This window comes from Myotis daubentonii, chromosome 1, assembly GCF_963259705.1.
Source record: "Myotis daubentonii chromosome 1, mMyoDau2.1, whole genome shotgun sequence".
Lineage (NCBI taxonomy): Eukaryota > Metazoa > Chordata > Mammalia > Chiroptera > Vespertilionidae > Myotis > Myotis daubentonii.
Window position 1 is genome coordinate 89,390,314 of NC_081840.1, and position 14,849 is coordinate 89,405,162.

Consider the following 14,849-nt stretch of genomic DNA (forward strand, 5'->3'; position numbering starts at 1 on the left):
GGGGTGGTGCCGCAACCTCCCCATCGACCCTGCCTTGAGTGTGACAGGGGGCGGTCCCCCAACCCCCCAATCGGCCCTACCCTGAGTGTGACTGAGGGTGGCTTCACAACCTCCCGATTGCCCTGCTCTGTGCATGACAAGGGGTGGCGCCCCAACTCCCCAATCGGCCCTGCTCTGAGCCCAACCAGGGTCTGCACCTACGGATTGGGCCTGCCCTCTGCCACCCGGAAGCAGGCCTAAGCCAGCAGGTTGTTATCTCCCGAGGGGTCCCAGACTGCGAAAGGGCACAGGCTAGGCTGAGGGACCCCCCGCCCCCCCGAGTGCACAAATTTTTGTGCACCGGGCCTCTAGTATATATATAAAAGGCTAAGTGACCGACTGACCAGCAATTTAAAAATAAACGTTGACTCGTGCACGTGTGGCACATATAAAACTCTCACTGGTGCCAATCGCACATGTGTGTTTCAGTCTGTCATTGTCCATCATGAATTTGGTTGACACTTCTATTATAGAGAAAAGGCGAATAGCAATATTTAAATATTTCTTCTAATTAATTTCCTTTCAGTGTGCACGAATCCATGCACTGGGCCAGTAGTGTATTATAAAATTGTACACCTGAAACCTATATAATTTTATTAACCAATGTCACCCCAATAAATTCAATAAAAATGTAAAAAAATGATTATGCACATAATTGTTACCTATATAAATGGGCTGATGCCTTTTGTAATATAGCCAGAACTCAAAATTGCCCTAGCTGGCTTGGTTCAATGGATAGAGTGTCGGCCTGCAGACTGAAGGGTCGTGGGTTCGATTCTGGTAAAGGGCATATGCCTGGGTTGAAGGTTCAATCCCCAGTGGGGGTGTGCAGGAGGCAGCTGATTAATGATTCTCTCTCATATTGATGTTTCTATCTCTCCCACTCCCTTCCTATATGAAATCAATAAAAATAGATTTTTAAAAAATCCTATAAAGAACTCAAATTTATCTGGGCTCATTTTTCACTTGTCAGTTTTTTAAAAATGTAAAAGAACAATATACTGTGGTAAGGGTACTAGGGAATGGGCATCTCATGCATTGCTCTGAGTATATTGGTAAATTTCCTGGTGTAAAGTTTTGCAGTCTGAAGGAAGAGCTTTCCAAATGATTATATTTTTGGCCTAGTTATTCCACTTTAGGAATCTAAGCATTTGGGAAATATGCTATATATTTCAAGATAGTAAATGGGAAGACAACAGTATGTTCTTAGTTAAATTTATTTGTTTGCTGAGCCATTCATTCTTGTGTAAATAAAAACTAAGGAACTACCTTACTTGTCTTTCAGGACTACTGTCTCAGAAATTGGCATTTGGGGAGGGAGGAGGGGGGAAAGAGAGAGAGAGAGAAGAGAGAGAGAGAGAGAGAGAGAGAGAGAGAGAGAGAGAGAGAGAGAGAGAGAGAGAGAAAGAAAGAGAAACATCGATGCATGCACCCCAAGCAGGGCCTGCACCCCAAGCAGGGCTTGGGTTGAGCCTGCACTGAGGTATGTGCTCTTGATCTGGAATTGACTGGCTGACGCTCTAACCACTAAGCAACCGGCCAGGGCCAACTTTATTTTTTAAATTAACAGTCAGTGCTCACTCAAAATGACTTTGAAAACCCTCAGGAAAAATAATCTGCTATATCTTCTATATTTAGAGCAGGAGGTGTCTCTTATGTTGGGATAAAAGCTATTTTAGGAGCTACTGTTTAAGATACTCTGACATTGGTATTTACCTTATGATTTTTACAGCAAATGGACAGTGCAGAAATATAGAGAATGGAACCAAATTGTATAGCACCTGGTAAATGATAGGACCAAGAAACTATAAAAAAGGACTAAATATAGAAAAGGATTAAGCATACTTTTGGAAGAAAGTGTAGGTTTCTATATGCTGGGGTTGTTTCTAGAGAAAATAACTGCTAATATCAGGCTGTGACTACTAAAGAGCCAAACTTGTTCCAGAGCTGAGGAAATGGATAAGGATTCCTGAGTAACATCTGTCATCACACAGTTACACAGAATGAATTTATAGGGTCCTTTGATTAGACTGTGCCCTGACAGGGAATCGAACCTTGACCTCCTGGTTCATAGGTCAACGCTCAACCACTGAGCCACACTGGCTGGGCAAGCATGCTTGTATTACCGATTTCATCCACAGATACAAACTGTCATCTATGTGGCAGGCTTCAATTCACAAAAGTATTCTTTGAACTTACAGCACCAAAATTAAGGTGTGCAATGGAAGTTGCATTCTCCCAGTGGTCCTGGCCTACGAAATATACACTGAGCTATGGTCTAATTACTTTTTAGACCTTAAAGAAACAAGAAACTCATCTTGCCACTTAGTGGTTATTTATTTTCCCACTAATAAAGTTTATTTGCTATGCTGTTTTTCTGCTTAATGTGTTTGAACCTTAATTTCCCCACTATATCACAAGTGTGTTCCTTATGATTTCTTAAGGCCCCTTTCCATTGACGGCACTTTCCCTGATAATGCTGGTGAACAATGAAGACAGAAAGCAGCATGGCAAGAAAAGGAAGGCTCTGAAATATCAACTCTTAAATAATTAAGACTATGACTTACTAACTCTATTTCAGTGACTGCTGCTTTTTTTGGTTATTCCATGGGCTTAAGGTGGTAGTAGTTATATGGGTAAATGTAAAATGGAGTTCTAGCTATAAAGGTTTTACATTTTTTATTGGAGTGTAGTTTATTTGTAGTACCGTCTATAGATTACTCTATGTGCTCACCAAGTATTGGTTACTTCATTTTGGCCTTAATAAATAGAATGAGTTTAGGTTTGAGTATTGCTAACCCAACTTTTTGTTGCAGACAAAACTTACCTGGGGTCCCTACTTATGGTTTTATATGCTTCGTGCTGCCACGTCAACTCTCTCAGGTATTACTTTTCTGTTTGAATATTGTATAACTACTGTAATATGCTCCAAGAGCTCTGCCAAAAAGGGGTGTTTCAGAAATGAAGGAGAAACAATAGGGAGTTAATCACTCTCAAGCTAGTTAGCATTGAAAAGTACCAATCTCACTTGTACTTCACCTTAAAACATTCTTCAGCTTTTGGCTGTGTGTGTGTGTGTGTGTGTGTGTGTGTGTGTTTTTAAAGGATTGAAAATGGCTATATTAATTTAGATACAATTTTCACAGTCTTAAACCTTTTTTGTTAGCACCTGTTTTATTTTGTCATTTGATACCCTAATGCCTGTAGTTATAATTCATTTATTTTATGTCATTAATATATTTTTAAAATTTTTTAATTTAGAGAGAGAGAGAGAGAGAAAGAAAGAAAGAAAGAAAGAGAGAAATGTTGATTGCTGTTACATTTATTTATGCATTCACTGGTTGATTTTTGTGTGTGCCCTGCCCAGGGATGGAACCCACAACCTTGGAGCATGATTTTCTAACCAACTGAGCTACCAGGCATGGACAATGTTTTATTTCCTTTTTAAAAATATATTTTTATTGATTTCAGAGAGGAAGGGAGAGGGAGAAAGAGATAGAAACATTAATGATGAGAGAGAATCATTGATTGGCTGCCTCCTGCACACCCCCTACTGAGTTATTTGCCCTTGACCAGAATCAAACCCATGACCCTTCAGTATGCAGGCTAACACTTTAGCCACTGAGCCAAACTGCTAGGGCTAGTGTTTTATTTCTTAAACTAGGGGCCCGGTGCACGAAATTCGTGCACTGGGTGTGTGTGTGTGTGGGGGGGGGAGTGTCCCTCAGCCCAGCCTGCCCCCTCTCACATACTGGGAGCCCTCAGGCGTTGACCCCCATCACCCTCCAATCGCAGGATCGGCCCCTTGCCCAGGCCTGACGCCTCTGGCCTAGGCGTCCGGCCCGGGCAGAGGGGACCCACAGCTGCAGCGGCCCCGCGATCGTGGGCTTCGCTTTAGGCCCAGGCAAGGGACCCCTAGCTCCCGGGACTGCCAGCTTCGACCGTGCCCAGCTCCCATCGCTGGCTCCACCCCTACTTCCTGCTATCACTGGCCAGGGCGGAAAAGGCACCTGATTCTCCGATCATGGCTGGGGGGCAGGGCCAAGGCGGCCCCAGGGCTGCCTTGGCCCTGCCCCCCAGCTCTTAGCTCCCCCCTGGGTTTCCGATCACTGTCAGTGGCAGGGGGCTTCTTCCTGCTTTCCCTTTCGCCTCCCTGCATTGTGCCTACATATGCAAATTAACTGCCATCTTGTTGGCAGTTAACTGCCAATCTTAGTTGGCAGTTAATTTGCATATAGCCCTGATTAGCCAATGAAAAGGGTATCGTCGTACGCCAATTACCATTTTTCTCTTTTATTAGTGTTGACTAGAGGCCTGGTGCACGGATTTGTGTACTATTGGCGTTCCTCTGCCTGGCCTGCAATCTGGGGGGATGTCAGAGAGCCGGTTTTAGCCCCAACCCTGCAGGCCAGGCCGAGGGACCCCAATCTGTGCACCAGGCCTCTAGTATGTGTATAAGATCTTTGGTTAATCTCTTCCAGCCCTCCCCCTGCCCTCCTTTCCTCTGAGATTCATCAGTCTGTTCCATGTTTCCATGCTGTGGTTTCCGCTCCTGGGTCAAGCATCTTCCCCCTGGTGGTCAATGCACATCATAGCTACCAGCCAATTGGCTGGTCGACCGGTCGCTTATGCTTTTATATATTTAGAGTGAGATATAACTAAGTCATATTTGAAAGAAATGAATTATCAGCTTATGACTTAATCATGCTAACTTTAAATATAGGTTTTAAATCATAAAGCTTTCTCTTCTAATTTTAACTCCTTCATAGCTTCTATCACTTTCAGCTTTTTTTATTAGATCTAATTTTGAATAGTAATTCATTCAACAAACATTTACTGAGCACTCAGTATATGCTGGACAGTCTGTTGAAATGAAAAGAACATTAGCTTTATATTGAGACCTGATTAAATTTTGGATTTGCTTTGTCAGCTTGGCAAGTTCTTCAACCTCTCTGAGTCTAACCTTTCACAGTGGCTGGCATTTATGATACAAGCCATTCCTCTCCTCCAGCCCATTGGCATCCTAGCTCTCTAAGAATATACATTTTTTTAAACATATATTTTATTGATTTTTTACAGAGAAGGGAGAGGGATAAAGATTTAGAAATATTAATGAGAGAGAAAGATCGATCAGCTGCCTCCTGCATGCCCCCTACTGGGGATGCGCCTGCAACCAAGGTACATGCCCTTGACCGGAATCGAACCTGGGACCCTTGAGTCCGCAGGCCGACGCTCTGAATATGCATTTTTTTTAAAAAAAGAAATAGACATTACTGGGAGTGTTAACAGGTGCCTAAAAGGAGCCATAGTGCTTCTTGAGGAAATCAAGGAATTATATGCAGAAGAGATATTGGATCTTCATAACCTCTCTGAGGGCAGGAACTATAACTTTTGTATTTCTACAGTGCTTTGCACATAGTGCTCAAGAAATGTTTGTAAAAAATACATTTTTTTAAAAAAGAATTGTTCATGGAATTATGTAAGCTATTTAACTTTTATATCTTTAGTGTGTGACTTTCTTGGAGAGAAGATTGCATCTGTTTTGGGCATCAGTACTCCAAAATACCAGTATGCCATTGATGAGTATTACCGGATGAAGAAGGAGGTGTGTCTCCCTTTTACATTTTCTTGATTAGGTTTGCTTTGCTATGGACTTGATGGGTTGTATATTGAACACATGTATTCTCTAGGTGCCCAAAAGGTAACTCCCTTATGCTAGGTATTTCATTTTAGAGTCAGTTTCTTTATCAAATTAGCATACATTTTGGGATTTTTTAATACTGAAAGTTTCCTAGCATCTATTTGTAAAATTGAGCTAGATTTACTGTGCTAGGTGCTGTGTATGTTATTCATCTTCACACACCTCTCTCTGGATTATTATCTTCCAATTTTAAGGTAAGGAAACAAGACCCAGTCTTTCTACTTAGGATGCATAGACTGCATGTAGAACTGGAGTGAGTTTGATGCACAGAAAATTATAGGTACTAGGAATGTGTAAGTGCCAGTAGTTAAGGCAACCTGTCTATAGTGAGGTCTTAGAGTGGGAGTGAAATGAGTTTAGCCTTAAACAATGAGAAAGCTTTAGCATTTAAGAGCATGGGCCCAAGAAACAAAGAGTCTGAATTCAAATTCTGGCTCTGCCACTTCTAACTTTGTTACCTCCTGCAAAATACTTAACCTTTATAAGCCTCAGTTTACTCATCTTTATAATGAAAACTGCAGCATCCATGCTGGGGTTGTTCTAAGGATTAAATGAGTTAATATGTAAAACAGAACAGCACCTAGTATATATTAGTGAAAATGAAAAAAATATTAGTATCTCTTACTATTCTCCTTCAAGCACTTGAGGGTAATTTAGATAAACTTAGAATAGAGAGGAATGAAAATATGTTGTATGTTTGGGGAAATGGCAAGAATACTACTTTATTGTCACTGGAGCAGAGAGTACAACAGAATGGCTGGAGATGAATCTGGAAAGCTCAACTGACTTTATATTTATTTGGTTTCAAAAATGTTTGATGAACGACTGTTTAGAACCCCATTACCTCTGGGGAGTATTGAATAGCCTCTGTAAATGGCCTTTCTCATTCACTCTTTTTGTTTGTTTGTTTTCTCATTCACTCTCAAGAAAGCCCTAGATTAATCTTCTTGACAGGTTAGTCATTCTGTACCCATACTGCAGGGACAAATACACATGCCACCTCTTCCGTGAACTTAGTAGTTCTGGAACTGGAAGTTACTATTTCTGAATCTCTATAGTTATTCCTTTGTCTCAATGCTGTTTTTACATGTCTTAACTTCCCTCTTAGATTGTAAACTTTCTGAGGGCAGAGACTGCTCTATCTGTTACCAGGTACTTATGGGAACACTAACCACGCTACGTCAATTTAGTGAATAGACCACCCTGTTCCAGTGAACAGGCTGATACCTGTAATTGAAGTGATACAGTATTAGCTATAGTTTTAGATTAGACTTAATCTGAGAAGATATATCTCTTGTCAAAGTTAGTTCAGGTTTCATCTCAGAGGGGAAGGGTGGGCAGGAAGAGGTTAAATAAAGAATTATATGCATATATGCATAATCCATAGACACAATAGTGCCATGAAGGCCTGGGGAGGGGACAGGAGCAGGGTGGAGGGGTCAATGGGGGAAAAAATGGGGACATCTGTAATGCTTTTAATAATAAAGATATATTTTTAAAAATGACACCACTTTTCTAAAATGTCATGTAATAGTTTTCATTTCAATTTGGGAATGAAAGGGGAGGAAAGTATGTCTTATCTTAATTAGACCAAAGTGAATTGGACACGATACTGTTTTGGTTAAAAAAGAAAAAAACAACAAGCAGCTACAATTGGGGGAACAAATATTATTCCTTTCGGACATTATATTTGAACGATTCTTGGTATTTCCTCTTTTTAGGAGGAGGAGGAAGAAGAAGAAAACAGGATGTCTGAAGAAGCAGAAAGACACTACCAACAGAATAAGCTGCAGGCTGATTCCATTGTTCAGACAGATCAACCAGAAACAGTGGTGTCTAGTTCATTTGTGAATCTCAATTTTGAAATGGAGGGAGATTGTGAAGTATTTCCAGAAAACAAACAAAATCCAGTCTCTGTCCCACCGTAGAATGCAACGACTCTCAAACTTCAAACTCTAAGGTGGTTTTTATACCAGGAACTTTCACATTCTCTATTCAGTGGGATTTAATAGTTATTTATATTTTAAATTATTATCTATAAAGGAAAAACTCTTTTATTCTTGGGCTCTATCTAGCAAAAGTCAGATCTGAAATTTGGATATTTGTACTATGCTTTTACTGTGTGTCAAATTAGTGTTTTGGTTTTAAAATGATCTTTATAAAAATGTTAAGGACATTTTAGAGCCCTAACTGCCAATTAAGAAGAGTTAATTATCATGCTTGTCTGTTATTTGTGTTTGTACAAAAAAAATGGGTTAAGTTGCTGAATAAGGCTAGAGTTGATATTCCTAATCTCAAATGAAAAAGGATTTTCCCTGTTTTTTTCATGCTCTTATTCATATATCTAACCATTAACTTCATACTAAAGATGATTCACTGAGGAATAAAAGGAGTAAAAGCACTTTGAATTTTCTTTCCTTGAGAATAACTTTATTTTATGGAAAGGTGATTGAGTCTGTAACACCAAATAAGATGGGTTTCCTTTTTTTTCTTTTTTAAATGTTTTTATGGATTTATGGTGTGATTCATGGCATATGATGGCAATCTTTTTAGTAATGGGTCTATACTAAATAATTTAGTTATCAGATTATGTAATTAATGGATTAGTTATCAGCTTATGTAATTAATGCCACCATAAGTTACAGTTCACCAATAGTCTAAAACATGCTAACCTGACATCTTCCCTCCAATTTTTTTTTAACTTCCAATTTGAGTTAGTACTTCCAACTGAGATATTTGGTTATCCAGTGAAGGCATGCATATTTAAAGGTGATCTGTTTCTCCTTAGAGGTAATATATCTAACAAAAACTAGAAACTTGTCTGGTTATAGTAGAAGGAAGATGATGACCTATGAAGATTTTGTGCTTCTTGTATTTTATTTTCTTTACTTGTCTAACAGTGGCCAGTTTGTAATGTTTATAGTTATACACTGTGCCTTAAATTTTTATATTTTTATTTATGCAAACTATAAAATTTCCCATAAATGCATTAAATGGTTTTATCTTATTTTTAAGCCTTTCAGTTTTTCTTCCTTTCAATCCTTTTAATATTTACTGTCCCCTGTGGATCATAGTTTGTGATATTCTATCTTTTTCTAATCTTTCATCTCATAAAAACTAGACATAATTGAGAACCCTTACAATGAGTTAAATTCTCTAACAATAATCCTTAACAAACTGAAGTTTTATAAAAGGTAACCCTGGTACTGGTTAATAAAACTAGACAGATTTTTTTATACCAATGATTTTAATTAAAATAAAATATTAACTTCAATACTTAATTGAAATATCCTATTAAAAGAAACATCATATCTAAACACTTCTAACCCAGAAATGAAATGAATGGGGAAGTCTGTAATCTCTGATATACATAATACTTTAGGGGCATACTTAAGGTTAAATGTTCACATTAAAATTTAAACTACCCTTCAGATATTCAAATTCTTAATGACTAATGTCAGAAATAGTCCTAAATATTACACAGATTTAAAGTGGACTCCTCCTGCCGAAACCGGTTTGGCTCAGTGGATAGAGCGTCGGCCTGCGGACTGAGGGGTCCCAGGTTCGATTCCGGTCAAGGGCATGTACCTGGGTTGCGGGCACATCCCCAGTGGGAGATGTGCAGGAGGCGGCTGATCGATGATTCTCTCCCATCGATGTTTCTGACTCTCTATCTCTCTCCCTTCCTCTCTGTAAAAAATCAATAAAATATATATATATAAAAAAAAAATAAAGTGGACTCCTCCTACCTTCAACAAAACACACTTGTCACATTTAAACTAAGTGGAAATAGGATTTACTGCTTCCTAATTTGGTCCTATTGCTTCCAAACTATTAATTCCAATAATGAGAACATTTGCTGTGTTCTATAGGCATTTGAAGTCTTTTATTTAGATCATTTCTAAGGATTCTGCTTCAAAGGTTTTACATGCAGCATTCAAGCTTATGTTAATGAATACAGTCTAGTTTTTGAGATCATGTATCATCAAGGTCTGCAGAGTTTTCATTGTCATTTGCAACAAGGGCTTCTCTGTTCTCATAAGTCCAGAAGCCATTCAGATCGATTAGAATGGTGGTGACTGTGTCTCCTTGATTACTATTGATTAAATCCTGAAGAGAGATTTTCAAAGGATCCTTTGGTTTTACCATGTCAAAGATTTCATCCTGCAAGAGAAAAGAAAAACACAATGGAATGTGATATATGATTCACTTAATTTTTATCACACAGTGACCTAAAATTCAGCACTTAAGCTTATGTAAAATTTTTGTAAAAGAAAAAAACCAACAGATACACAGTCTTCTTTTCTATGTACAATCAGAATTTTACTGGAATACTCCTTAGTTATGTGATAACTATCTCTCAAAGAGGAAGAAACAGGCTCGGAGTTTAAGCTAATACAAGCTACATAGGTAATTAATGGCTAAACAATTTAATATAGTGTTCTTTGAGTACATGTTAACTAACTACTTGTACTTTTGTTAGTGATGAAGCAAACCCTTGATTCAATTTAAGTGCAAGCCCAGCTCAAACTTAAAGGCTTCAGAGCCAAGATTATGACAAAGCTTCATTTCCAATATTGATGTCAACCTTTTATACTCTGGACCTATGATGGGGGTGGGGGGTTGGTATCAAAGAATTAGTCATCCAGAAGAACACTAAATTGTGCTAAAATTTACTGGAATAGATGGAAGAACCTCTTCTAAATGAATACTTACAAAGAATTAGTACGTGTTTCCTAATCTTTTTGTAATAAAATTACTCAGTATTTAGTGTCATTAAAGGAGGAAAATTACATTTTCAAAAGTTTAGAACAACCCTAACTGGTTCGGCTCAGTGGATAGAGCGTCGGCTTGCGGACTGAAGGGTCCCAGGTTCAATTCTAGTCCAGGGCATGTACCTTGGTTGCGGGCACATCCCCAAGAGGGGGTGTGTAGGAGGCAGCTGATCGATGTTTCTCTCTCGTCGATGTTTCTAACTCTATCCCTCTCCCTTCCTCTCTGTAAAAAATCAATAAAATATATTTTTTAAAAAAAAGTTTAGAACAATTTAGGTAAAAGAAATGAATGAACTTTTATATGTTTGTGAAACTTCTCTCCCAGGTTGGTGGCCATTTAAAATTAACTAGTTCTATTTATTTATTTATTTTTACTGATTTCAGAGAGGAAGGGAGAGGGAGAGAAGCATCAATGAGAGAGAATTACTGATTGGCTGGCTGCCTTCTGCATGCCCCCTACTGGGGATCAAGCCCACAACCCCAGCTTGTGCCCTTGGCGGGAATCGAACCCGTGACTATTCAGTCCGCAGGCCAACACTCTATCCACTGAGCCATACCAGGTAGGGCTTAACTAGTTCTTAAGTTGCCTGTTGCATAGTTTAAAATTTGTGTCATTTATATTAAACCAAAATAACCCTTTATCTTATACTTGGTTAAATCTGAATAAGTTACTTATTACATTACTAGAGGCCCGGTGCACGGGGGACGGGGGTCCCCTCAGCCCAGCCTGCACCCTCTCCAATCTGGGACCCCCTCAGGGATTTCCGACTTCCGGTTTAGGCCCGATCCTGGGGATAGGGCCTAAACCGGCAGTCAGACATTACTCTCACAGTCCAGGACCACTGGCTCCTAACTGCTCACCTACCTGCCTGCCTGACTGCCCCTAACTGCCCCCACTGCTGGCCTCATTACCTCCAACTGCCTCCCCCACTGGCCTGGTCACCTCTTACTATCCCCCTCTCCCGCTGGCCTGGTCACCCCCAACTGCCCCTCTGGTCGCCCCTCACTGCACCCCTCCTGCTGGCCTGGTCATCCCCAACTGCCCCCCCTGCTGGCCTTGTCGCCCCACGCAGCCTGTTAGGTCGTCTGTTCGGTTGTTTCGGTTGCGATGGTTGTTTAGGCTTTTATATATATACTAGAGGCCTGATGCATGAAGATTCGTGCAAGAATGGGCCTTCCTTCCCCTGGCTACTGGCACTGCCTTCTCTCCGGCCAGAGCCGCCTTTCCGCCTTCCCATCTTGCCCAGAGGCCTGGAGTGGCTGGGGAGTGCAGAACATCTATGTCCCACCCTGCCCCAGGCCGCTCGACACCTGCGTATGCAAATTAACTCGCCAGCTTTGCTGGGTTAATTTTCATACTCCTGATTGGCTGGTGGGCGTCGCAAAGATATGGTCAATTTGCATCTTTCTCTTTTATTAGTGTAGATACAGATTCAGTTTGAACGAGAATCAATACTGGATACTCCTTGTTTTTCATAGCTGGAGAAAGTCTCAATACTAAAGTGCTAAGTAGCAGCATATGTTTCAGTGACAGTTTTCATGGTGTAGGATTGATGTCTCTCCTTAAGTAATACCAAAGCAAGCCCTTTAAATTAAAGTAACAGACTAAAAATGTGCCTGACCTAAATAGTTCCCAAGTTAAAAATTCAGTTTACAGTGTTATAGTTTGCCAAAGGATGCTGGCCAGATTCCCTTTTAATTTTCAATCAAAATGAATGAAAGCTGTCAATGATAACACAAGGGTGAAAATGCTAAAATCAAACTACAAAAATCATTAGTCAAACTGTGGTCTCAGCTTCTAATGACTTAAATATCATTGGAACAAATAAGAGCAAATACTTGATTTGGTTCAGTACTTTATAATTCATGTTACTTTCATATAAAATTTCATTTAGTACAAATGGTTAGCTGGTATTATGTAAGTTAAAGGAAAAAGTAACCTTCACATCTTGAAATGAAACAGGATCTTGTCCATGGATTTTCATTAGTTCCTGTATGGCCTGTATTTAACAGAAATAAATCTGTAAATAAAAAATGAAATACAGAACAGCCCCTCCCCCCCCCCCCCCAAAAAAAATTCCCATGGCCTCTTTCTAGTTCCAATTACTTTCCTATCAAACCATAAGCCTCCTCGTTTCAACCACTCTTGCCAAAATTCTCAACATCCTTGACCTTGCATATCACTACTCAGCAAAACCTAATTACTGGGTCAGTGTAACCATTAACCTTTCTAGACCTACACCTTAGCTATTGAGAGCTTCAGAAAGAAAGTATACAAAACTACAGATTATTGCTACAACATAGGAATATTCTCCAACCTTAGATGAGCCTTTCACGTGGCCTAGCAATTATTCCATTATGTCTTCCCATTACCCACGAACGCTGTTCATACCTTCCCTATTCTTTAAGATACCCAATCCACCACCTCCCCTCCCACCCTACACTTTGCCATCTACTTGACAACTAACATTAGATATCAAAAATGAAAAGATGTGAAAAAGAATATTCATTTTCAGGTATAATGATGCATGTATGGAAAACTTAGTAGCAATATGATTGCTTTATGGTAGCTTGGGTGTAACTGATATGACTTCTTCACTGTAGTGAGGAAATCTCAAAAAATTTTTTAAATGTATTTTATAGAAAAAACCTGCATACAGGGGGATACACACACAGTTCAAAATCATGTTGTTCAAGGGTCAACTGTATTGTGATTCAATTTGACAAACATTTTAGCTGAGTCATTCATTAGAAAATGTGAAGCTTAAACATTTTTTTAAAAAACATTTTTTATTTTTAGAAAGAAAAGGGAGAGGGCGAAAAACACTGATGTGAGAGCAAAACATCAATTGGCTGCCTCCTGCATCGACTGGTTGCCTTCCTTTACCAGGGATCAAGCCCTGCAATCCAGGAATGTGCCCTGACCAGGAACTGAACCAGCAACGCTTCAGTGCACGGGATGACGCCCAACTGAGCCACACCAGCCAGGGCACTGAGTAGGTATTTTAAACCAAATGGTATATGTAACATATATGTTAAGGAAGAATGACTCATTTACATGAATGAGACTTACCCTAAAGAAGTAATTAAGAGAAAAGACATTCAGATATCCCTTGTTCTCGATATCAAGCAATTTGAAAATATATTGCAGAGCAGCAGGTTCTTTTCGGTTTTCTAATGCAAGAACAAAGTCCAGGTAGGTCTTATAGTCCTATAGAAAAGAAAATAACATTAGAGACCATATTTGGAATTAACTTTTTGAGTGTCTAATAATCTGAAACTACTTTGCAATCAAAAGTGGCAGCATTTTTAAAACATGAAATGACAAATCTATTTGTATAGTTAATGTTGGTTTCTAGGAATTCTATATAGCAGTTAATCTGTACAGGACAGGTTTTGGGACACAGTTCATTATGAGAAGAGATTTTCTGTGTTAAATCATAATTTTCTTTTATTACGCTTTTGAATAATAGTGACTAAGCTAGTGTACATTGCCACTACATTTATGTCTTCATTTCAGTTTGGTTATTTTGAAATATCTGGAATGAATAGAACTAAATTCAAATAGCTATTTGGTATACTGTTTAAAAGTTTTAAATCTAGTCATAGATTACTTTTTCTGCATAGTGAAAAGAAGTAAAATACATGGGAGAATCTCACAAATTCCTATTTTTTCATAGAAATTCCTATTCTTGGAAGAGATTTTTTTAGGCTAAGATTAAGAATTCCTTTTTGCTTAAATTGCAGTATAAAGAACTAGAGAGATATAGCCTAATCATCATCTTATCTCCAAGCATAGTTGTAGCTTCTGATTTTCTTTATTCACCAGAAGTCATTTATAAAGTTCCTCACTGTCTATTGTAGACAATTGTGGGAATCACGAAAGTTTCTGTGCCTTTTCCCCCTTTTCCTTTGCAGTTGGCTAACAATGGTATTGTTTAGAAAACTGCTATTAAAGCTTAGTGATAAAACCTAGAACCCTGATTCTCTTCTGACAGTCTGACCATTTCTTAAGCATCATTGGGTTTGGAAAATTTATCACTCCCTTAACACATGTATTTAATAGCAAGAATGGTAATTTAAAAATACTATTATAGTTTTCTGCAATATAAGGACAGGCACATGTTAGTCAATCTTTATCTACTAATATAGCCACTTACGGAGAGTAATACAACCTGATTCTTGGATTTAAATCATGGCGTATGTGGTACTATATCTGACCTGGTAATTTAATGGATGAACCATCTCTATGAATATAGTCAATAGCATTTGCCAAAGTTTCAGATTTTTATTTTACCTAGTCTACATCCCTTTACAATTGGTACACTGACAAT

The 14,849-nt window shown here is 38.9% G+C and overlaps 2 protein-coding genes across 5 annotated transcripts in view; one reads left to right on the forward strand and one right to left on the reverse strand.

Moving 5' to 3' along the window:
• LOC132241642 (signal recognition particle subunit SRP54) overlaps positions 1–8,754 on the forward strand; it is a 92,307-nt gene extending 83,553 nt beyond the window's left edge. The window contains exons 3-5 of one of the 2 annotated variants that reach the window (XM_059710605.1): positions 2,856–2,922; positions 5,547–5,644; positions 7,462–8,754. In XM_059710605.1, the coding sequence (XP_059566588.1) occupies positions 2,856–2,922; positions 5,547–5,644; positions 7,462–7,668 (372 nt within the window). In that variant the 3' untranslated portion in view covers positions 7,669–8,754. The remainder of the gene's footprint in view (positions 1–2,855; positions 2,923–5,546; positions 5,645–7,461) is intronic. The other variant, XM_059710606.1, reaches the window with a different exon arrangement.
• An 859-nt stretch (positions 8,755–9,613) lies between these two features.
• Positions 9,614–14,849, reverse strand: part of PPP2R3C (protein phosphatase 2 regulatory subunit B''gamma) — a 28,833-nt gene continuing 23,597 nt past the window's right edge. For all 3 annotated transcript variants that reach the window (XM_059710617.1, XM_059710610.1, XM_059710614.1), the window contains 3 exons: positions 13,589–13,726; positions 12,456–12,515; positions 9,614–9,904 (listed from right to left, as the gene is read on the reverse strand). In XM_059710617.1, coding sequence (XP_059566600.1) covers positions 9,716–9,904; positions 12,456–12,515; positions 13,589–13,726 — 387 coding nt within the window. In that variant the 3' untranslated portion in view covers positions 9,614–9,715. The remainder of the gene's footprint in view (positions 9,905–12,455; positions 12,516–13,588; positions 13,727–14,849) is intronic.